The sequence below is a fragment of the Rhinolophus ferrumequinum genome, chromosome 15 (assembly GCF_004115265.2).
Source record: "Rhinolophus ferrumequinum isolate MPI-CBG mRhiFer1 chromosome 15, mRhiFer1_v1.p, whole genome shotgun sequence".
Taxonomy (NCBI): Eukaryota; Metazoa; Chordata; class Mammalia; order Chiroptera; family Rhinolophidae; genus Rhinolophus; species Rhinolophus ferrumequinum.
The window spans coordinates 37626750-37644502 of NC_046298.1; the positions used below are offsets into that span (position 1 = coordinate 37626750).

At 49.9% G+C, this 17753-nt stretch overlaps 1 protein-coding gene across 1 annotated transcript in view; it reads left to right on the plus strand.

The window, feature by feature from the left end:
* The window catches only part of SIPA1L3 (signal induced proliferation associated 1 like 3), a 218799-nt gene that overhangs the window by 154753 nt on the left and 46293 nt on the right, over positions 1–17753 (plus strand). Inside the window, 5 exon segments of the mRNA XM_033127388.1 lie at positions 2297–2873; positions 8351–8625; positions 15189–15440; positions 16220–16357; position 16452. Of these exon segments, the coding sequence (XP_032983279.1) occupies positions 2297–2873; positions 8351–8625; positions 15189–15440; positions 16220–16357; position 16452 (1243 nt within the window).

Sequence of the window (17753 nt, forward strand, 5' to 3'; positions counted from 1 at the left end):
TTGTTCTGTACACTCCAATCCCGTACAAGTTAATTTGTGAGTGTTTGTTTAGTATGTCTGTCCAACTAGATTAAAGGCTCAGGAGGGACAGGGACCACGATATCCCAATGCCCAAGGGATAAGGCATCCCAGAAATGGTTGTTAATGAATGTCTCACTGTCTGCCTTGTCATATTGGGGAAGTGGGGTTAGGAGTCAAGACCTGAACCAGTCTTAAATGGTGTTTGGGGTTCATGGAATATGTTTTAGTCAAGAATCTCATTACGTAAAAAATTATCCTACAGTAGGAAGTCTCTCCTAACACCACACTCACAAGTTGAGGTTTTCATAGAGGCTGAATACGATGCTCTTTAAGAAAAACTTAGTGACCTTACTGCTCACTCATTTACAACATCTCTTACCATTTTTTAATCATTACATAAACAGCATAATTCACGATGACTCTGTAGTCCCTTGAAATGTCTTTCAGCAAGAGTTGTCTTCACCTGGCCCTGGGTGATCACTCTGCTTTGCTTGATTTTTGAAATCATCTGCCGTATAGCCTCTGAGCCTCTACTTGATTTGGTCAGTAGAACGTCACCCCAAGATACTCATCAAATCTCCAAACTTGACCTACCAGCAAATCTTTTCCCCCATTGAAGCCAGGGCTGCTTCCTCTTGGAAGCCTCGATGGACAGCGAGCCTGCTTACCTCTCCTCTGTTTCTCTACCTTGCACTTCTCCTCCCCCCAGCTCTGCTAACTGCCAGTGTATCACCTGTCCAGGGTTGGAGCATAAAGAGGAAACGAGAGGCAGGGAAGTGTCATGGGAACTGTAATTTCAGCTAGCTGCATGTTCTCTGGGCCCTTCAGGGGCTCCCTGCCCACCCTCTAGGTCTCCCAGGCAGAAGGCAAATCTCAGTCTCCTCCCAGCTATAAGGGTCACCTGGGAGGTCCCTACCTGAGGAGTGGAGCAGAGACGGTGGGGCTCACTACCCAGCTTTCGCCAAGATTTCCTCCCAATAGGATCTTCCTTCTCTCTGTAGTTTACATGGTGAGGAGATTCAAGAGTTTTGGGGAACGGCTTTTACATCATTTCATTTTCACAGTCTCACTCAGTGGCTGTCTGATTTCTGTCATAGTGGCATCAGTCAAAACTGAAGTAGGAAGGGTCCCATGCTAACTTCCTGTCACAATGAATTTTCAAAATGACCTTTGTTGAGATGATTTACAAAGTGTACTAAACAGTGTTACCCAAGTGCTTTAAAGAAATAGATCACATAAAGATTCCCTGTCAGTCAGGTGTTCTACAGCAATGCTGCTTAACAAACCAACCCAAAACTCAGTGGTTCACAAACATTAACATTTCTTTCTGGCTCCCACGTCTGCAGATCAGCTGAGGTCTAGTTGACCTTGGCCCTAGGCCAAGGTTGGGTCCAGGTCTGCTGCAGGTGTCTCTCAACCTTCTGGGACCAGTAGGCCACCTAGGACATGTTCATCTCACGTCAGGAGCACAAGAGGCAAGCGCCCCTTCTGCCCTCCCCCACCATGGCATGCTCCGCTTGAAAACCATTGGCCAAATCAAGTCACGTGACCAGTCCCAACATCCATGTGGTGGGGATGGACCTGCCCACGACGGAGGAGAAGAAGGAGTGAATTTTTGCCAAACTGAAATCTACCATATAGTCTATACAGTCGTCCCTCCACATCCAGGGGTATTAGTTCTAGGCGCCTGCTGTGAATACCAAAATCCCAGGACGCCCAAGTCCTTTACATAAAGCGGCGTAGTGTTTGCATATAACCTACCCACATCCTCCCATATACTTTAAATCATCTCTAGATTACTTATATTACCGAGTACAATGTAAATGCGATGTAAATAATTCTTATACTATATTGTTTAGTGAATAATGACAAGAAAAAAGTTTGTGCATCTTCATCACAGCTGCAACCATCTTGGGCCTGACTACATAGCTCTTGTCAGCACCAATGTAACTTTTTCTTTCAAATATTTTTGATCCATGGTTGGTGGAATCTGCAGATGTGGTCCCCGCGGATATGGAGGGTCAACTGTATGTATGTAAAATGAGAATAACTGAAGTTGAATGATGCTAGGAGATTTATTTGCATTATCAATGGACATTCTGTATAGGAAGTAAAAATACACATATGTGCCCTTAGACTTTCTAAAGTTTCCAATCTAGTCAGCAATACTTCTGTTCTTAGAAAGGACACTCCTATTTCTGATCGTGTATTTTCTGTCTAACGGGACTCTCAAGCGCCTTTCTTTCTACCATCTAAATGCTTTCTCCCTCCTCAGTATGGCTGTGACCCGATCCAAAGACGCTCCTCCTTTCGGCCCCCCTATCCCCAGTGGAACCACATTCCGCAAATCTGACGTCTTCAGAGACTTCTTGCTGGCCAAGGTGATTAACGCGGAGAACGCTGCACACAAGTCGGACAAGTTCCACACCATGGCCACCAGGACCCGCCAGGAGTACCTCAAGGACCTGGCTGAAAACTGTGTCTCCAACACACCCATTGACTCCACAGGCAAATTCAACCTCATCTCCCTGACCTCCAAGAAGAAGGAGAAGACAAAAGCTCGGGCAGGCGCTGAGCAGCACAGTGCAGGGGCCATCGCCTGGAGGGTGGCGGCTCAGGACTATGGCCAGGGGGTGGAAATTGACTGCATTTTGGGAATTTCCAACGAGTTTGTGGTGCTCCTGGACCTACGCACCAAGGAGGTGGTGTTCAACTGCTACTGCGGGGACGTCATTGGCTGGACCCCAGACTCCTCGACGCTCAAAATCTTCTATGGGCGAGGGGACCACATCTTCCTACGGGCCACAGAGGGCTCGGTGGAGGACATAAGGGACATCGTCCAGAGACTGAAGGTAAGGGAGTGAGCTCAACAAGGGCGCAGCCGTTGTGTGGTTTGGCAGAGGCCTTAGGAACTACTGAAATGCTTCCCCTAGCCCCGTCTGTTAGAACACTAATTGTCCCCAAGAGAGTCAGAATTGTCACTTACACACTAGGGGTCTCGTAAGTCCTGCAGCCTGGGTTTCTTCTGAGGAAATTTGGGCCAGGGATCCCGGGCTGTCCATGCCATCACCTTTGGAAGACAAGAAGGCATGTTTCTTCACTCTATAGGTTGATAGAAAATACAAGTTTAAGCTTATTTTAAAAATGTAAGGGTACTTTCTAAAAGAATTAATATAGAGTAGAAAGCTTCCAGGCCATTAAAGGATAAGTCATAGGCAGGCGGTATGGGAAATATAACAAAGTGTGATAAAAGAAATAAGAACAAACATAAAATTGTATGGCAGGAATAATTCAACATCAGAAATCACAATAAATGTGAGTGGTTTAACTTCCCCTATTAAAAGACAAAGATTTGGTCTGGATAAGAATCTGACCCTGAACTCCTGGCGGACAGCTTAGGCTCAGACCGTTGGCCAAGCCAAGGGTGGCAGAGTTGCTTCAAGTAAAATAACAACTTAGTTGGTAATGGCTGCTTAAAGCATTGTGCTAAGAAGTACTCAGGCCACATAAGCTCTGTGAGAAGGAATGCTGTAGTCAGTGATTGTCTCTCAGTGGGTTTAACAGAAATGGCACGTCATGCATGTGAACACAGGTTCAAGTCCCTGCATTGCCACTTACCGTCTGTGTGACCTTCAGCCAAGTTTGTTTTTTGTTTTTTTTCCATTGGGGAATATTGGGGAACGATGTGTTTTTTCCAGGACCCATCAGCTCCAAGTCAAGTCATTGTCATTCAATGTAGTTGTGGAGGGCGCAGCTCAGCTCTAAGTCCAGTCGCCGTTTTCAATCTTAGTTGCAGGGGGCACAGCCCACCATCCCATGTGCGAATTGAATCGGCAACCTTGTTGTTAAGAGCTCGCGCTCTAACCAACTGAGCCATCCAGCCGCCCCTGAACCAAGTTATTTAATTTCTGTGTGATTCAGTTTCCCCATCTGAAAAATTAGAACAATAATCATCCTATATCATGTGAAAGTTTGAAGGATTGCCCAGGTAAGCTAGCTTGACTTGGCAGGCAGTGATCTCCGGATGCCACTGTGGCTGCTGGTGGTCGTCACCCTCTTGGGCCTCTGCACTCTGATTAAGTTCAAGTTGGACTGGTGAAGCCCTGCTCTCAGATTCCCTAACTCCAGAATTCATGCCCAGCTTTAGGTAACAACAGCTAGTGTTTAGGTTTCCCAACAGGATGTGAGGTCTGTGAACCAGGGCCTCCTCCTGTTTTACTCAGTTGCTTATCTCATATGCATAGATCAGGGCTGGCACATACCGTGTTTTCCCGAAAATAAGACCTAGCCAGACCATCAGCTCTAATGCCTCTTTTGGAGCAAAAATTAATATATTTATATTAAAATAAGACCGAGTCTTACATAATATAAGACTGGATTTAATATAATATAATATAATACCGAGTATAATATAATATAATATAATATAATATAATATAATATAAAACTGGGTCTTATATTAATTTTTGCTCCAAAAGACGCGTTAGAGCTAATAGTCCTTCTTATTTTGGGGGAAACATGGTAGTTGCTGTTCAGTAAATACCGATGAATTGGTTAGTTGAATGAGTTTATTGAACCCTGCTTCTATGCTAATAAGCATTTTGCATGCATTATCTCACAGTCCTCCACCCACCCCCGGAGTGGAGGAGGTGCTCTTCTTATCCATCCCTTCTTGACAGATGAGGAAATTGAGGCTCATAGAGCTATAGATACTCACATAAGGTTATACAGCCAATAGGTGGCAGACTGGGGTCAGAATCCAGGTTTTTCTGACTCGAAAACCTGTCTGCACCCAAACTCAAGACTGGTAGCTGATTGCTTACGCAGCATCTCCACTCAGGTGGCTATACACCCCTGAAACTTAACATGTCCAAGAAACTCCTGGTTTTCCTCCCCTACCTCCTAGAGTTTTTCTGTCTCAGTAAAAGATAAGTCCATCAGTCCATTTGTTGAGGTCAGAAGCCTTGGCATCCGCCTCGCTCCTCTGTCACACCCACATCCAATCTGTCAGCCCCACTGCCAGTAGGCAGACTCCAGCTACTTCTCCACCCTGGCCTCTCCTGGACTATCCAGTAGCCTCCTCGCTGGTCTCACTCACTTTAATCCTTGCTTCCCTATGGTCTGTTCTCAGCATGGTGGTCAGAGGGATCTGATCACATCACTGCTCTAACTGGGGGATCTGGCTATCCTGGGCCTGCGTTTGCACAGGGCAGTGATCAGCTGAAGTGAGCAATGGATGCCCCCTTTAGATGGGGCACAAGCTCACCATTTGGCCATGGTTCCTCCCACCTGCATGTCATTTACATTACCCACCAAGCTCCCCAGCTTGTGAGCCTGGGCCCAGCGGGCGGGGCCACCCTGAGGAAATGGCTTTTATCCTGAGGCTAGAGCAATAAGTAAGAATCATCCTGGTGAAGAATGAGGAGGAAAGAAGTAAAAGAAAAAAAATGGCAGGAGGAGCAGCAAGGAATACAGCAGGATGGCTAAAAGCAAGAGTTTGGGAGTCAGACCTGCTCTGTTACCTTAGGGTACTGACATCACATCAGTTTCCATATCTATAAAATAAGCAAAGTATATGTACTACCTCCTAGGGCTTAACCAGTGCCTGACACACGAAGATCAGTCCCCGGGAAAATGAGCTTTAAAAGGGGAGCCTGGAGCAGTGTGACCCCATGACATGGCAGTGGTTCTTTCAAACTGATCTGTGCCTTTGGTCTCAGTCACGGAGCTGTTCTGGAACCTTCCAAACATCAGGAATGGTTCTCTGCAAAGAGGACAGCAGTTTTAGGACACTGAGTTCCCCTACCAGCTCTCCCTTCCCTGTGCAAATGACCCAAAGCAGCTCTAGTGGGTAGTTGCAGACTGACCTACTAGTAGCTAGAATAAGGTGGGAGTTTATTTCCCTCATAGTTAGTACTCAGGCTGGTCAAGGCTGGCAGGGACAGCTCAGGCACCCAAGGTCCTTACCTTCGGTATCATACTTACCTGCATGGTCATGGCGGAGTCATTCCATAGCCACGTTCCTGTCCACAGGAAGAGTGAAAGCATGAGCATGGAGGGCAAGCAATTTTATTTTTAAGGACACAAAGTAGAAGTTCCATCCCTTCAACTCCTATCCTGTTGGCCAAAACCAAGTCATGCATATGTCCACACCCAGCTGTGAGGGGAACTGAGAAATGTGGTCCCCAACTAAGTGGCCCTGTACGCATCAGAGCTCTGACTTGTGGTGAGGGGTCTTATTACTCAAAGGAAGAACAGGAGAGTGGAGACTGGTGGCAGTAGACAGTCTTGCCGTGGCATGGCAGTGTTTGAGCTGCCCGGGCCTCTGAAGGTTGGGCCGTCCCCAGGACTCCCAGGGCTGCTGTGGCCTGATTGGTCACAGGCACAGACATGCAGACTTTTCACTATCACCCAGAGCCACATTCTGTGGATACTGAATTTGGGGTGGCTGCTTCAAAGGGAAGAAGAATTTTGACTCCCAAAACAAAAGTAATGGGCTAGGATGAATCCAGTCACGCTTTCCCTTTGGAAGCTGTAAACAGTAGGCTTTCCTTTCAAACCAGTTTTTAAAACTTTTTGATTACGGAGAATTTCAGACATCCACAAAAGTACAGGGACTCACATAATGCACTCCTAGCCTTATCACCAGCTCCCCAGTTATGAGCCCAAGGCCGGCCTTGTCTTCTGTGCCTCCCTTCCCTTCCCCATGATTGTTTTGAAGCAAATCCTAGACATCGTGTAATTTCCTCTGTAAACATTTCAGTATTTATCTCTGAAACATACAGAGTCTTAAAAACAGTTTTGTCATTATCATATGTAAAGAATTAACAATAATTTCTTCCTGTGTTGGGCTATGAAATAAATTACAGTGCCTCCACCAACAGTTTTCAAGGATAGGATAGGATAGGAAAGAATGGAAAGTATCAGAATATATCCCAGTGAGTAAGGATCCTCCACTGTTTGGGGGAGTTCCCGTCTTACATGTTCTCCCCAATTCCCAAATTCTCACTATCCAAATCAGGAACCAAACGGATGTGGTTACATTTTCAGCGGAGTCCTTTCACATCTAAACTCTCATTTCTTGCTACTCACAGTCACGAATGTGATCAACTTGGATTGCAAGGAAAATTTTTGTGTCTTTGGGTGTGTGTGTGCATATGTGAATGCATAGTGTGGCTTGTGACAAAATTATTTCTTCCTTTGTGTAGTGGTCGGAAAAGTATGAAAGCCACCACTCTAATAGCTACATCAAATAGCATAATTTCTAGCCAGAAAATGACTTCTCCCAGGAAATTGGAACCATCACGTATTTTCTTTCCTTAATGCAGTTTTAGGAAAGGGTAGACAGATCTTGATGGAACTTGCTTAATAGCCATAGCTTGTTAAGTTCATCTTTTTATCACAAGAAGAGGCTGGACTCCCTCGGATGTGCTAGGGATTCTGGAAGAGGACAGGGAGTTGTGATTAGTAGATCCTCACATCCGTGGTGATACAGCGTCATGGTGAAATCTCACACAAATGAAGCAGGGAGTAAACTGAAGGCAAGGCCCCATGTGGTCTGTGCAGGTTCAGGTTGGGGGACAGTCTGAGGAGGAGATTGCAAAGGGATTGGTGCACCTAAGAATGATATCATGAAGTAAAGAATATGGCATGACCCCCCAACCTAGATAAGATCTCAGGGTCTCTGGTTTGTTGCTTCTCCGACTTATTTGGTTAGAGTCATTATATCAACCAGGGTTCGATATTTGTGGCTTAAAACAACAAAGATTTATCTCTTGTTCACACTATATGTCCATCTTAGGTTCAGCTGGGGTCGCTGCTTCACATCATTCTAACTCTGGGACCCCAGCTGACCAAACAGCCACTGTCTGGCTGTGGCAAAGGGGAAGGGACAATGGAGGGTCTCACGCTGGCAATTAAATGCCCCAGCCCAGATGACATACCAATCCTAGTGACAACTCATTGGCCCAAAAAGTCCCAGAGTCCACCTATCACAAGGGGGCCAAGAAGTGCCATGTAGGCCGCACGGGGAAGGAGGGAGCCGGGGGCGTTTAGAGAGCAGGGCTTGGCTTGTGGCAGGGCTTGGCTGCCTGGCTGGGAGGCGATAAGCCACATACGCTCGTAATTGCATAGCCACGTTTCCTCTCCAGAAGTCAGGAGCCCAGGCTGGGACTAGGTGGGTTTGTGCTCCTGCACCCTGGCCATCACCTGGGAGGGTAGACGGGGGCAGCAGAGTCTTTGGCCTCAAAGTGGGGGATCTGACCAGGACCCTTCCACAAGAGCTGACCCCGAAGAGCTTCTGAGGCTAGATCCCACCTGTTGCCTGCAGGTGATGACCAACGGCTGGGAGACGGTGGACATGACCCTGAGGCGGAACGGACTTGGGCAGCTGGGCTTCCACGTGAAGTACGACGGCACTGTGGCCGAGGTGGAGGACTATGGGTTTGCCTGGCAGGCCGGCCTCCGACAAGGCAGCCGGTTGGTGGAAATCTGCAAGGTGGCCGTGGTCACACTGACCCATGACCAGATGATCGACCTGCTGCGCACCTCTGTCACGGTCAAGGTGGTCATCATCCCACCCTTCGACGACGGCACGCCCCGCAGGTACGGGCATCTCCCTGCAAGGCGGGAACGGGGTGGCGGCTGGCAGTTCCCAGAGTGCTGGCACAAGGCCTCCCCGGGGCTACCACTTGAGGTCCTTTCATTCGCAAGGGTGATAACGGCGATGGGGTAGGAGTCCCCCTCTATGGATCACTTACTGTATCCAGTTATGGTTTAAATGTCCCATGTGCCTATTACCCCATTTCATGTCCCCAGCAGCCCCATGAGGTGGGCACCCTCATTAGTCCCCTTTTCTAGATGACACATATGGCGTTGAAAGGGACTTGCCCCAGGGCACACTGCACTTCATCCCTTTGTTCCACACATATAGGTATTGAGACCCTACTGTGTGTAAGCTCCATTCCAAGTGTTCGGGATAGAGCAGTGAACAAAAAATACAGTGCCCGTTCCCTTGGAGTCTTTTGTCCTAGAGGGAAGGACAGACAATAATTAAATAGATAATATAGGATCAGGTGGTTATGAAATCTAAAGAGAATTAAAGAAGGGTAAGTAAAGAGTCTGCAGCGTGGCATGAGAGCTGCGTACAGGGTGGTCAGGGCAAGCTCCTGGGCAGAAGTTGCCATCTGGTTTTCTGGGCCAGTGGGTCCCAGGGCAGATCTCTGAAGTGCAAGTGTGGGGGCATGTTCTTGCAGCACAAGGAGGCCAGTGTGGCTGCAACAGAGTGAGCAGGGGTGAGAGGGGGGAGAAAGGGACAGAGAGGAGACCGGGGGGTGGGGAGACAGACTGGGAGATGCTTTCTGGACACAGTGACAAGCTCCGGTTTTATTCAGTATAGGGTTTGTTTGTTTTCATTTTTTGTTGTTTTTTTTTTTTAATAGAACATTTTAAACACATTAAAAGTATACTGAGCCAGCTGTTTCAACATTTATCAACATGTGGCTGTTTTTTGTTTTTTATTGTTTTAAATCTCCCTACCTCCCCACCTTGGACTATTTGAAGCCATTACAGTCCTTGCACTGTATCTCTATCCAATCAAGACCTTTAAAAAAGTATTACTGCACTTAAGATTTTTAACCCTTAAGTCAATATCAGTTACCCAATCTGCCTGACTTTCTATTGTATCAGAGAGATATTTTGAAGAACCAGCTGTTTGGTAATCAGGCTCCTCCTCTTACATTTGGCGGATGTGTCTCTTCAGACTCTTAACCCATAAGTTCCCCTCCCTGTTATTTTTTTGTTTTTTCTTGCAGTTTATTTGAGGAAGAAACCAGGCCACTTGTTCTTTAGTTTCCCACCTCTTGGACTTAGCTGTTTGTGTCCCCCGGTGTCCTTTCAGCTGTTCCTCTAGTGCATGTATTTCCTATAAACTGGAGTTTGATATGGAAGCCTGACCAGATTCTTTTGGTAACAATACTTCCCAGGTGTGCGTCCATCAGGAGGCACCGTGTGTCTGGTTGTCCCTCTGTGAGTGAGGCTAAGGGCAGTCAGACGGTTCAGATGGTGGCAGCCTGACCTGTCACCATACATTTCCCCTCCGCTTTCAGCAGCCACTGTGATCATTGCCTAGACCCGTTACTTCCTTAGAGTCGTGATGTGCTCAATGCTGTCATTCCTTCTTATTTATTGGCTGTAATTCTTCTGAAAAGAACTTGCCTTCAGTCACTATATGATTATTCTGAGGTATAATTTATACAGGGAAGGCAGGATAAGTACAGTTTTTAGAGTAATGAATTGGTACCCTAGCCACCTCCAGAGGTGGGCGGAGACAGAGAGAGGGAAAATCACTACATTCCAAGCTCTGGAAACACTGGACAGAGGACAGTCAAGGCTTTGGTCCTCATGGAGCTAATGAATAGATTGAGAGACAGACGATAAACAAGTAAGCAAATAAGATGATTCCATATAGCAAAGGGTGAGGGGCGGGGGAGGGGGACAGCCAAGCATGGTGGGAGGGTCGGCTCTGCAGCGAGAGTGCCCAGGTTTGAATCCCAGCTCCTCCCCTTATTAACTGTGATCCTGGGCAAGTGGCCTCACATTTGTAAAATGGGGACCATAATAGATCCTTTCCCCAAAGGATGGTTGTGAGGTTGGAAACTAAGACTTGTACAGCACATGGAACACTACTTGGCCTGTAGGAGGCGCTCTAGAGACAGCTGGTGAGATTCTGGGTGTGAGGAAATAAAGGGCATGACCTGACATTGGACAGGATGCTCGGTAGAGGCCGGAAGGTAAGAAGGAGCCAGAAGAAGGGCCTTGCAGGGAGGGAGTAGCCATCACAAAGCTGAGGACAAAGGCCCTTGGCTTGTTGACAGATCGGAAAGAGTCATGTGGCCCGAGCAGTCAGTCAAGAGGAAGGAATGAGAGGAGGTGACATGGAGTGCTTATACACATGACCTCACAGGGCTTGTGTGATCCCTCTTTACAGATAAGAAAACTGAGGCCCAAGAGGATCAGTCACTTGTGCAGTTATACAGCTAGTAGGTGGCAGAGCAAACTCAGTCTAGGTTTCCCATCTCCATCTGCTCTGCTGCCTTTAGCAGAGTTCAGGCATGCGACTTCTGGATGCTCCGTCCCACCTTCCTGAGTACTGCTTGCTCTGAATTTGGTGGGGACAGTTCTGAGCAGGCCTAAACCCCGCAACCAAAGGCTTGGTCAGCCACACCCATGCCCTGGTCCCTCAGCCTTGGGACCCCAGTGAGGCCCCAGGCATCCCGTTCTTCCAGCCCTTTTCCAGGGCCTCCTGCACCTCTGCACAGAGGCAAGGCCCAGCTACACCCACTCCAGGCTCTGCAGGGACAAGTCAAGCCGAGGTAGCCCCACAGGCAAGCTCCCCACAGACCCCCTGTACTCTCTGCACACACACTCACACCCACACGTGTGCATGCAGTAAGTCAGCCCTCCTGTCGGGTGACTGGCCGAAACTCAGGCAGCACGAGAGGCCGTGAAGGCGTCCAGACTACAGGTAGGGAACAGCTGAAGCGAACGTGAAAGTGCAGGCTCCCTTCTCTGGCTTTGGGGAGACAAGCCAGGGAGGGTGTGACCAGACAGACGAGTTCTGCTTCCTGCCCTATTTAGAAGAATCATCATCCAGTTCACAGGGGCAGGTGTGGGTTGGACATGCGTGGGTTTTGTTGTTCTTCAAATGCAAACGTATCTGGCTGGCCTCATTTGAAGAGCTGATAACACCAACTCTGGGGTCCCTCCCTCCAACCTCTTGCTGCAGTCCTTGCCTCCTGGTGTGGATGTCACGATGAGCTCTGAGGGGAAACACGCAGGGATGGACAGGCGCTCTCCCTGCCGCCAGCCAGGCTCTGCATGGCATGTATCTGGACCCCATGCTCTTTGGACACCGAATAGAGTACAAGGGGTCATCCTTGCATCCCCAGGCCACAAGGCAGGGGTTCTTGAGTGAGCTTTGTACTGCTGGCCACAGCTGGGCTGGGCCAGGTAGCCAGGAGGAACCCCTGATGAAATGTGTCATCTTGACCTTGGCTGCCTACACAGGTTCAGGAAGGATGCTGTCCTCTCATTGTCTCTGTCACGGCCTGATGGGGAAGGTGATCTGAGATGCTTTTGTCCCCTTTAGTTGGACTCCAGACCTCTGGTGGTGGGGGCGGGGTTGGAAACTCCTCCTGCAGAAGGAAACTTGAAATCGCACAAGTGAGTGAGTAGGAGAAATAAGAAAGGAGTCCCCATGGCCCCCAAAAATGAGGCTGTCAGGAATCAAGGCCGGGGGGAGGCAGTGAGAAAAAGTGGTCTGCGAGCCCAGGGCATCCTCCCTCAGTGTCTGCCGTGTGTGGCCGAGATTGGAATAGAATATTTAGCTCAGTGTTGTTGGTTGAGCAAAAGACTAGAAGCGATCTAAGTATCCAGTCCTAGGGTACTGGCTGAGCAAATCCCAGGTCCTTCATATGATGGAATAGTGATGGATTATTTAAAGAAAGTGAGGTGAATCTGTGTGTGCCGAGAGGGCCTGGTAAGAAATATTGAAAATTTGGGGGGAGGGGAGGAAGGAAGCAAGATGATATATGGGGTTAAATGTGCTGTTTGTATTTCCATTTTAAATAGTATTTGTTTATCTGCATGGGATATCTCTGAAAGAATATGTAAGAAACTGGAAGCTGTGGTTGCATTTGGTGGGTGAAACTGGGGGACAATAGGGGAGAGGAATGCCCTTTTATACCACTTTAATCTTGAAGACGAACTCTAAAACTAAATCCAAGAAGTGAGCTCCTCAAACTTTTTTATCCCTATCAGCTCAGTAAAATGCAGATTCCTGGGCCCACCTCAAGGATTCTACTTCACATGAGCTGAGGTGGGGCTCAGGAGTCAGCATTCATTGACTGAGTTCTCAGGGTGATTGAGAAGCTGATGGTTCTCAGGTGGCTGGGGAGGCAGTGTGTTCCAGAGCCCCGGGGCGGGGGGGGGGGGCGGGGGGGTGGACTTCAGAAGGTGGAAGGGAGACTTCAGATTCTGAGTGTGTAGAAAGAGAGGGAGACTGTCCATAGAATTGGCAGGAGAACGCTGGCTAATCAGAAACTGCCAGAAAAAAAAGAAAAGAAAGAAAGAAACTCTAGAAGGAACTGCCTGTTTATTAAGTACTTTCTACTAATGCTCATAGAATGCTCACAAGCACCCCATCTTACAGAATAGGAAACTGAGGTTCTTAGAAGGAAATCCTTCACCCAAGGCCATGGAGGTGGCAGAGCTGGGATCTGAGAGAGCCCAGGAGCCCTGGTTCTCCACGACTGTATGCTGCCTTCAAGATAATTGGATATGGTCATGGTCATACCCAGGGGTTCCTGGCCAACGCTGAAGCTGTTAGTAACTGGGTGAGGGGAAGTCATGGACCCAAAAAATTGACCCACTAGCTCCCAAACCGCTGCACAGTGTGCATGTGGTTATTCTTGTGGGCTTTGGAGTCAACTTGCTGTATTTAAATCCAGTCTTCACCTCTTACTGCCTGTGTGACCTTGAACAGGTTTCTTAACTTCTCTGCCTCATTTTACTTCTCCAAAGTGTGAGGACTGATCAGGACTCTGGTTACCAACAACAGAACCATCTCAAATAGGGTGAAGCAAAAGAGGGACTTTACTGGCTTACGTATCTAACAAGACCAAGATGTAGGGCAAGATTTAGGCATGGCTCTATGCAGGGACTCAGACACCCTCATCAGGAATCTCTGTCACCCATCTCTTCTGCATTGCTGTCATTCTCAGGCCATCTCCTACTTTGTGGGAACAAAGATGGCCACCGCTCCTTACAGCTGCAGCGTAGGTCTTCCCCAGCTCAGCAGCCCCAGTGAAATCGATCTTTCCCCTAGTAATTCCAGAAACAGTTCCGAAGCTGGTGCTCACTGTGTCTGCTCAGCCCCACTTTAGGGCACATGGCAATCCTGGGTCACGTGCTCATCCCTGGAGCCAAGCAGTGGGGTCAGCCCCACCCAGAGCACACAGACCTATTCTCAGGAGCAAAGGTATGGAAGCTGGGCAGGCAGGAGCAGCAGGTGTGTGCTGCCTGGGGCATGAGGGTGCCCTCCTCCTCTTCCGCCTGGCCTGGCATGTCTACGGGCTCTGGTAGACATTTGTGTTCTTGTGATTCCTCACCTGGTACCTGGTGAGGCATTGGCACCTACCAATCCAGAGGGACTGCCAGAAGGAGCTGCTGAATGTCAGCTCCGCCCCTCATGCTGCTGAGGGCCCCAGGTGCCAGAGCACATCCTAGGGGCACTTTTTGATGACTCCTTAGGAGCCATGCCCTGGGCCCACAGCCTCCCAGCCACCAAGCCCACCAGATCTTTTGCCAGGTGGGTTTGAAAGTTTCCTGGACTCTAGCAGACTCAGAAGAGCCACAGAGGATTGACTCAATGGAGGCATGAGAGCTTCCAGGCCGAGGGCTCCTCTGAACTGAGCTCCCACAGCTGCTGGGAGGTGGATTTCACGAGCACGGCCCCGTCCTCGGGCTCAGAGCCCCCTCCCTGCTGCGCTGCAGCCGCGGTGGAGAATGCCAGCCCAGCCCGCAGATCTCCCCACCTGGAGCCAGGAACGCTGCGCTGCCTGTGCCAGCCTGGTCCGGGGGGAGTTACAGGCCGTTCTGCATCTATTTCAAGGTTCCGGATTTCATGGCTTTTTTTTTTAAACCACCCTGCAAAGTAGGTCACCTGCTCTTCTTCCAGCTGCCTTTGAGATTCTTTGGAACAAGGCAGATACTATCCTTTGATCCTAAAGGCATCTGTCTTTCTGGCCCCAAGTGCCGCTAAGGGGGGCCGAGCCAGTCCGTGGGGAACACTGGCTTTGAGGCCAAGGTCAGGGAGAAGGGAGAGGAAGGGAAACGGGGCAGGAGGGAGAGAAGAGAGGAGATGAGGGAGAGAGCAGTCTGGGCGGTCGGAACCTCTGTGTTGGGCCCTGTCCTGGCTGAGGACTCAGAGCTGGTAAGTTTCAGGCCACTTTAGAGGGTATCTACTCAGCCTTTAACATGGGCCATCGCCGTTGAGATTGGACCAGGAAAACTCGCCCAGTGTTACAAGGCAGCAGGTCTCTCCCAGGCAGCAGGCATGCATGCTGGTGGGCCAAGGCCTTTCTGAATAACGAAGTTTCTCTTCCCAGGGGGTGGCCAGAGACCTATGACATGAATACCTCGGAGCCCAAGCCTGAGCCGGAGAGCATGGCCCCCGGAGGCCGGCCCCCCTACCGCAGCAATGCGCCGTGGCAGTGGAGCGGGCCCGCCTCCCACAACTCTCTGCCAGCCTCCAAGTGGGCTGCTCCTGCCACCCCTGGCCACGCCCAGTCCCTGAGCCGGCCCCCAAAGCAGACCCCCATGGTCCCCTTTCGGGAGTCCCAGCCCCTGCACAGCAAGAGGTAAGGACCCACCCAGGGCCACCACTCCCAGCCCCTACCTTTCTGCTGTCCTTTTCTCTCCTCCCTGTCTTTCCAGTCTCTTCCTTTCCTCACTCTTTCTCCTTTCATTCTTGCCCTTATGCCTCCCTTCCCTTCAGCTTTCATTATGAGCCTCTCGTGTGAGGGCCCAGTGCTGGGAGCTCCATGTCTGAGGCTGAAAATCCCCCATACCATGTGTGGTTAAAACTGTATTTTTTTAAAAGGTCAAGGGACTGATAAGCACAAAATACAGAACGTGATGACTTCTTAGGAGAGGCAGGAAAGGGCGAAGGGGAGAAGCTCACAGGTTTAGAGGTATTGTCGCCATTCTAGTTCTTGGGGTGAGGATAGCTGCAAAGAGTTTATTATGATGACAACACCTTACAGATACATTTGTTTGAACATATTATATATTAAAAGTTAAAGGCCAATTTCCAAGAAATGACGGACTCTAACCTGAAGAGGAGCATCTTGTTCCAGGGATGGGCAAGAATAGTCCTCAGCTTCTGGCAGCTCCTGTCAGGCGCCTGTTGGGGGGGCAGAGGCTGAGGGGTGGGCGGGGCCAGGATGGGAGAGGGAGAGCCAGGATGTCCCGGCTTCCTGCTGCCGTTTGCTCAGCAGCCCTCTCTCCATCCCCCGGGGAGGATAGCAGATGAAGCAGATGGATGTGGTTGGGCCTGAGGGCAAGGTGTGTCCCTCTGTGGACGAAGGGTGTCCTCCTCACTCACCCCCACCTCCTCCTCCCTCCTGTCTCGTTCCAGGCCTGTCAGCTTCCCAGAAACCCCTTACACAGCATCACCAGCAGGGGCCGACAAAGTCCCTCCCTACCGACAGCCTTCTGGGAGCTTCTCCACCCCGGGCTCCGCCACCTACACCAGATACAAGCCATCCCCGGAAAGGTCAGAATCGCTTCACTCTTCAAGTTAAGGAATCTGATGACAGCTGGGCATCCTTCTTGCCCAGGAAATGCACATGTTTCTTGCCGTTGTATAGGGTTTCTGACTCGCTGCAGGTCACCAGGACCTCCAGGAGGATTGGCTGTGTCTATTAAGATTTCGGGCCAAGCTGGCATGGGCAGGACAGAGCTTTCCTTGCAGCAGAAATTTGGTTGCCACTTTCTTGACACCTGCGTCACTTGTTTGAACAAGACCATCGCTTCCTAGCACGGCCATTCATCTACCCCTCCAGCCCCCACTCCCCAGAACCAGGCCACCAGCACCACCCAGTTTTCATGGCCTTTCAGGCTTCAGTCCTGTCCCCTGGGATCCTTCCCCAGTCTGGCAGCCTGAAGGATCTTCCCAACACCTCCATGGCTCCCCAGTGCCTCAGGATAAACCCAAGCTCTCCAGCTTGCTCCCCAGCTGCCTTCTGCCCCGGTGCCCTATGCTCTGCTTCCTTTGGGGTCCCAGGGACTCCCGTCGTTCACCTGTCCTCAGGCCAGAGCCCTGGGCCTCATGCTGAATGTCTCCCTTCCTTCTCTCCCATACTGCAGCCCATCCATTTAGCTTTCCGCGCCTGTCCGCCCCTGCCCTTCCCCCTCTCCCCACGGCCCGCCCTGGCCACTCCTCTGGTGCATCCTCCACTCAGCATCCAGGGAGATCTTTCCATGTCTGGCCCATCTGTCCCCTGCTCCCGTGTGTCCTAGAAGCCTCAGGACATAACCTCCGTGCCACCAAGGCCCCACCTGCCTCTCCAGCCTTGTGCAGTGCCACACGTCATCCTCACTGGCTACTTCCAGTTCCCTAGGTAGGCTGTCTGCATTTCAGAGACCTCCTCGTGTTCTTCCCTCCACCTGGAAATTCCTCACACCCTTTACCTACACACCCCGCATCCTGCCAACCTGAGCACTGATGCTTCTCCAGGAAGCCTTCCCTGAACTTCCCCCAGCACTGGGTGAGGTGCTGCCACTCTGCCCCTCAGTTCCCTTTGTCTTTTCTGACCATGGCCTTGAGCACTCATTCTGTTAACCCGAGCGTGTGTGTGTACACACATATGTGCCCTCCAAGATCTAGGACCTTCCCTGTTCGTCTTTGTGTTACCGTCACACAGTGCGGGGTCTGGCATGTGATACATGCTTGGTATATGTTTGATGAAAGGATGGAGTGAGTGAGTTTGTTTAAATAAGACCACCTGCCATAAGACCAGGGGTCAATCCACTAAGCCAGTGGGTCTCGCTCTTTAGTGTGCCTCAGAATCACGCAGAAGAAGGGCTTGTTAAAATGTAAATCACTGGGCCTCGCCCCCAAGTTTCCGACGTGGTAGGTCTGGAGTAGAACATTCTATAGCAATGCTGCT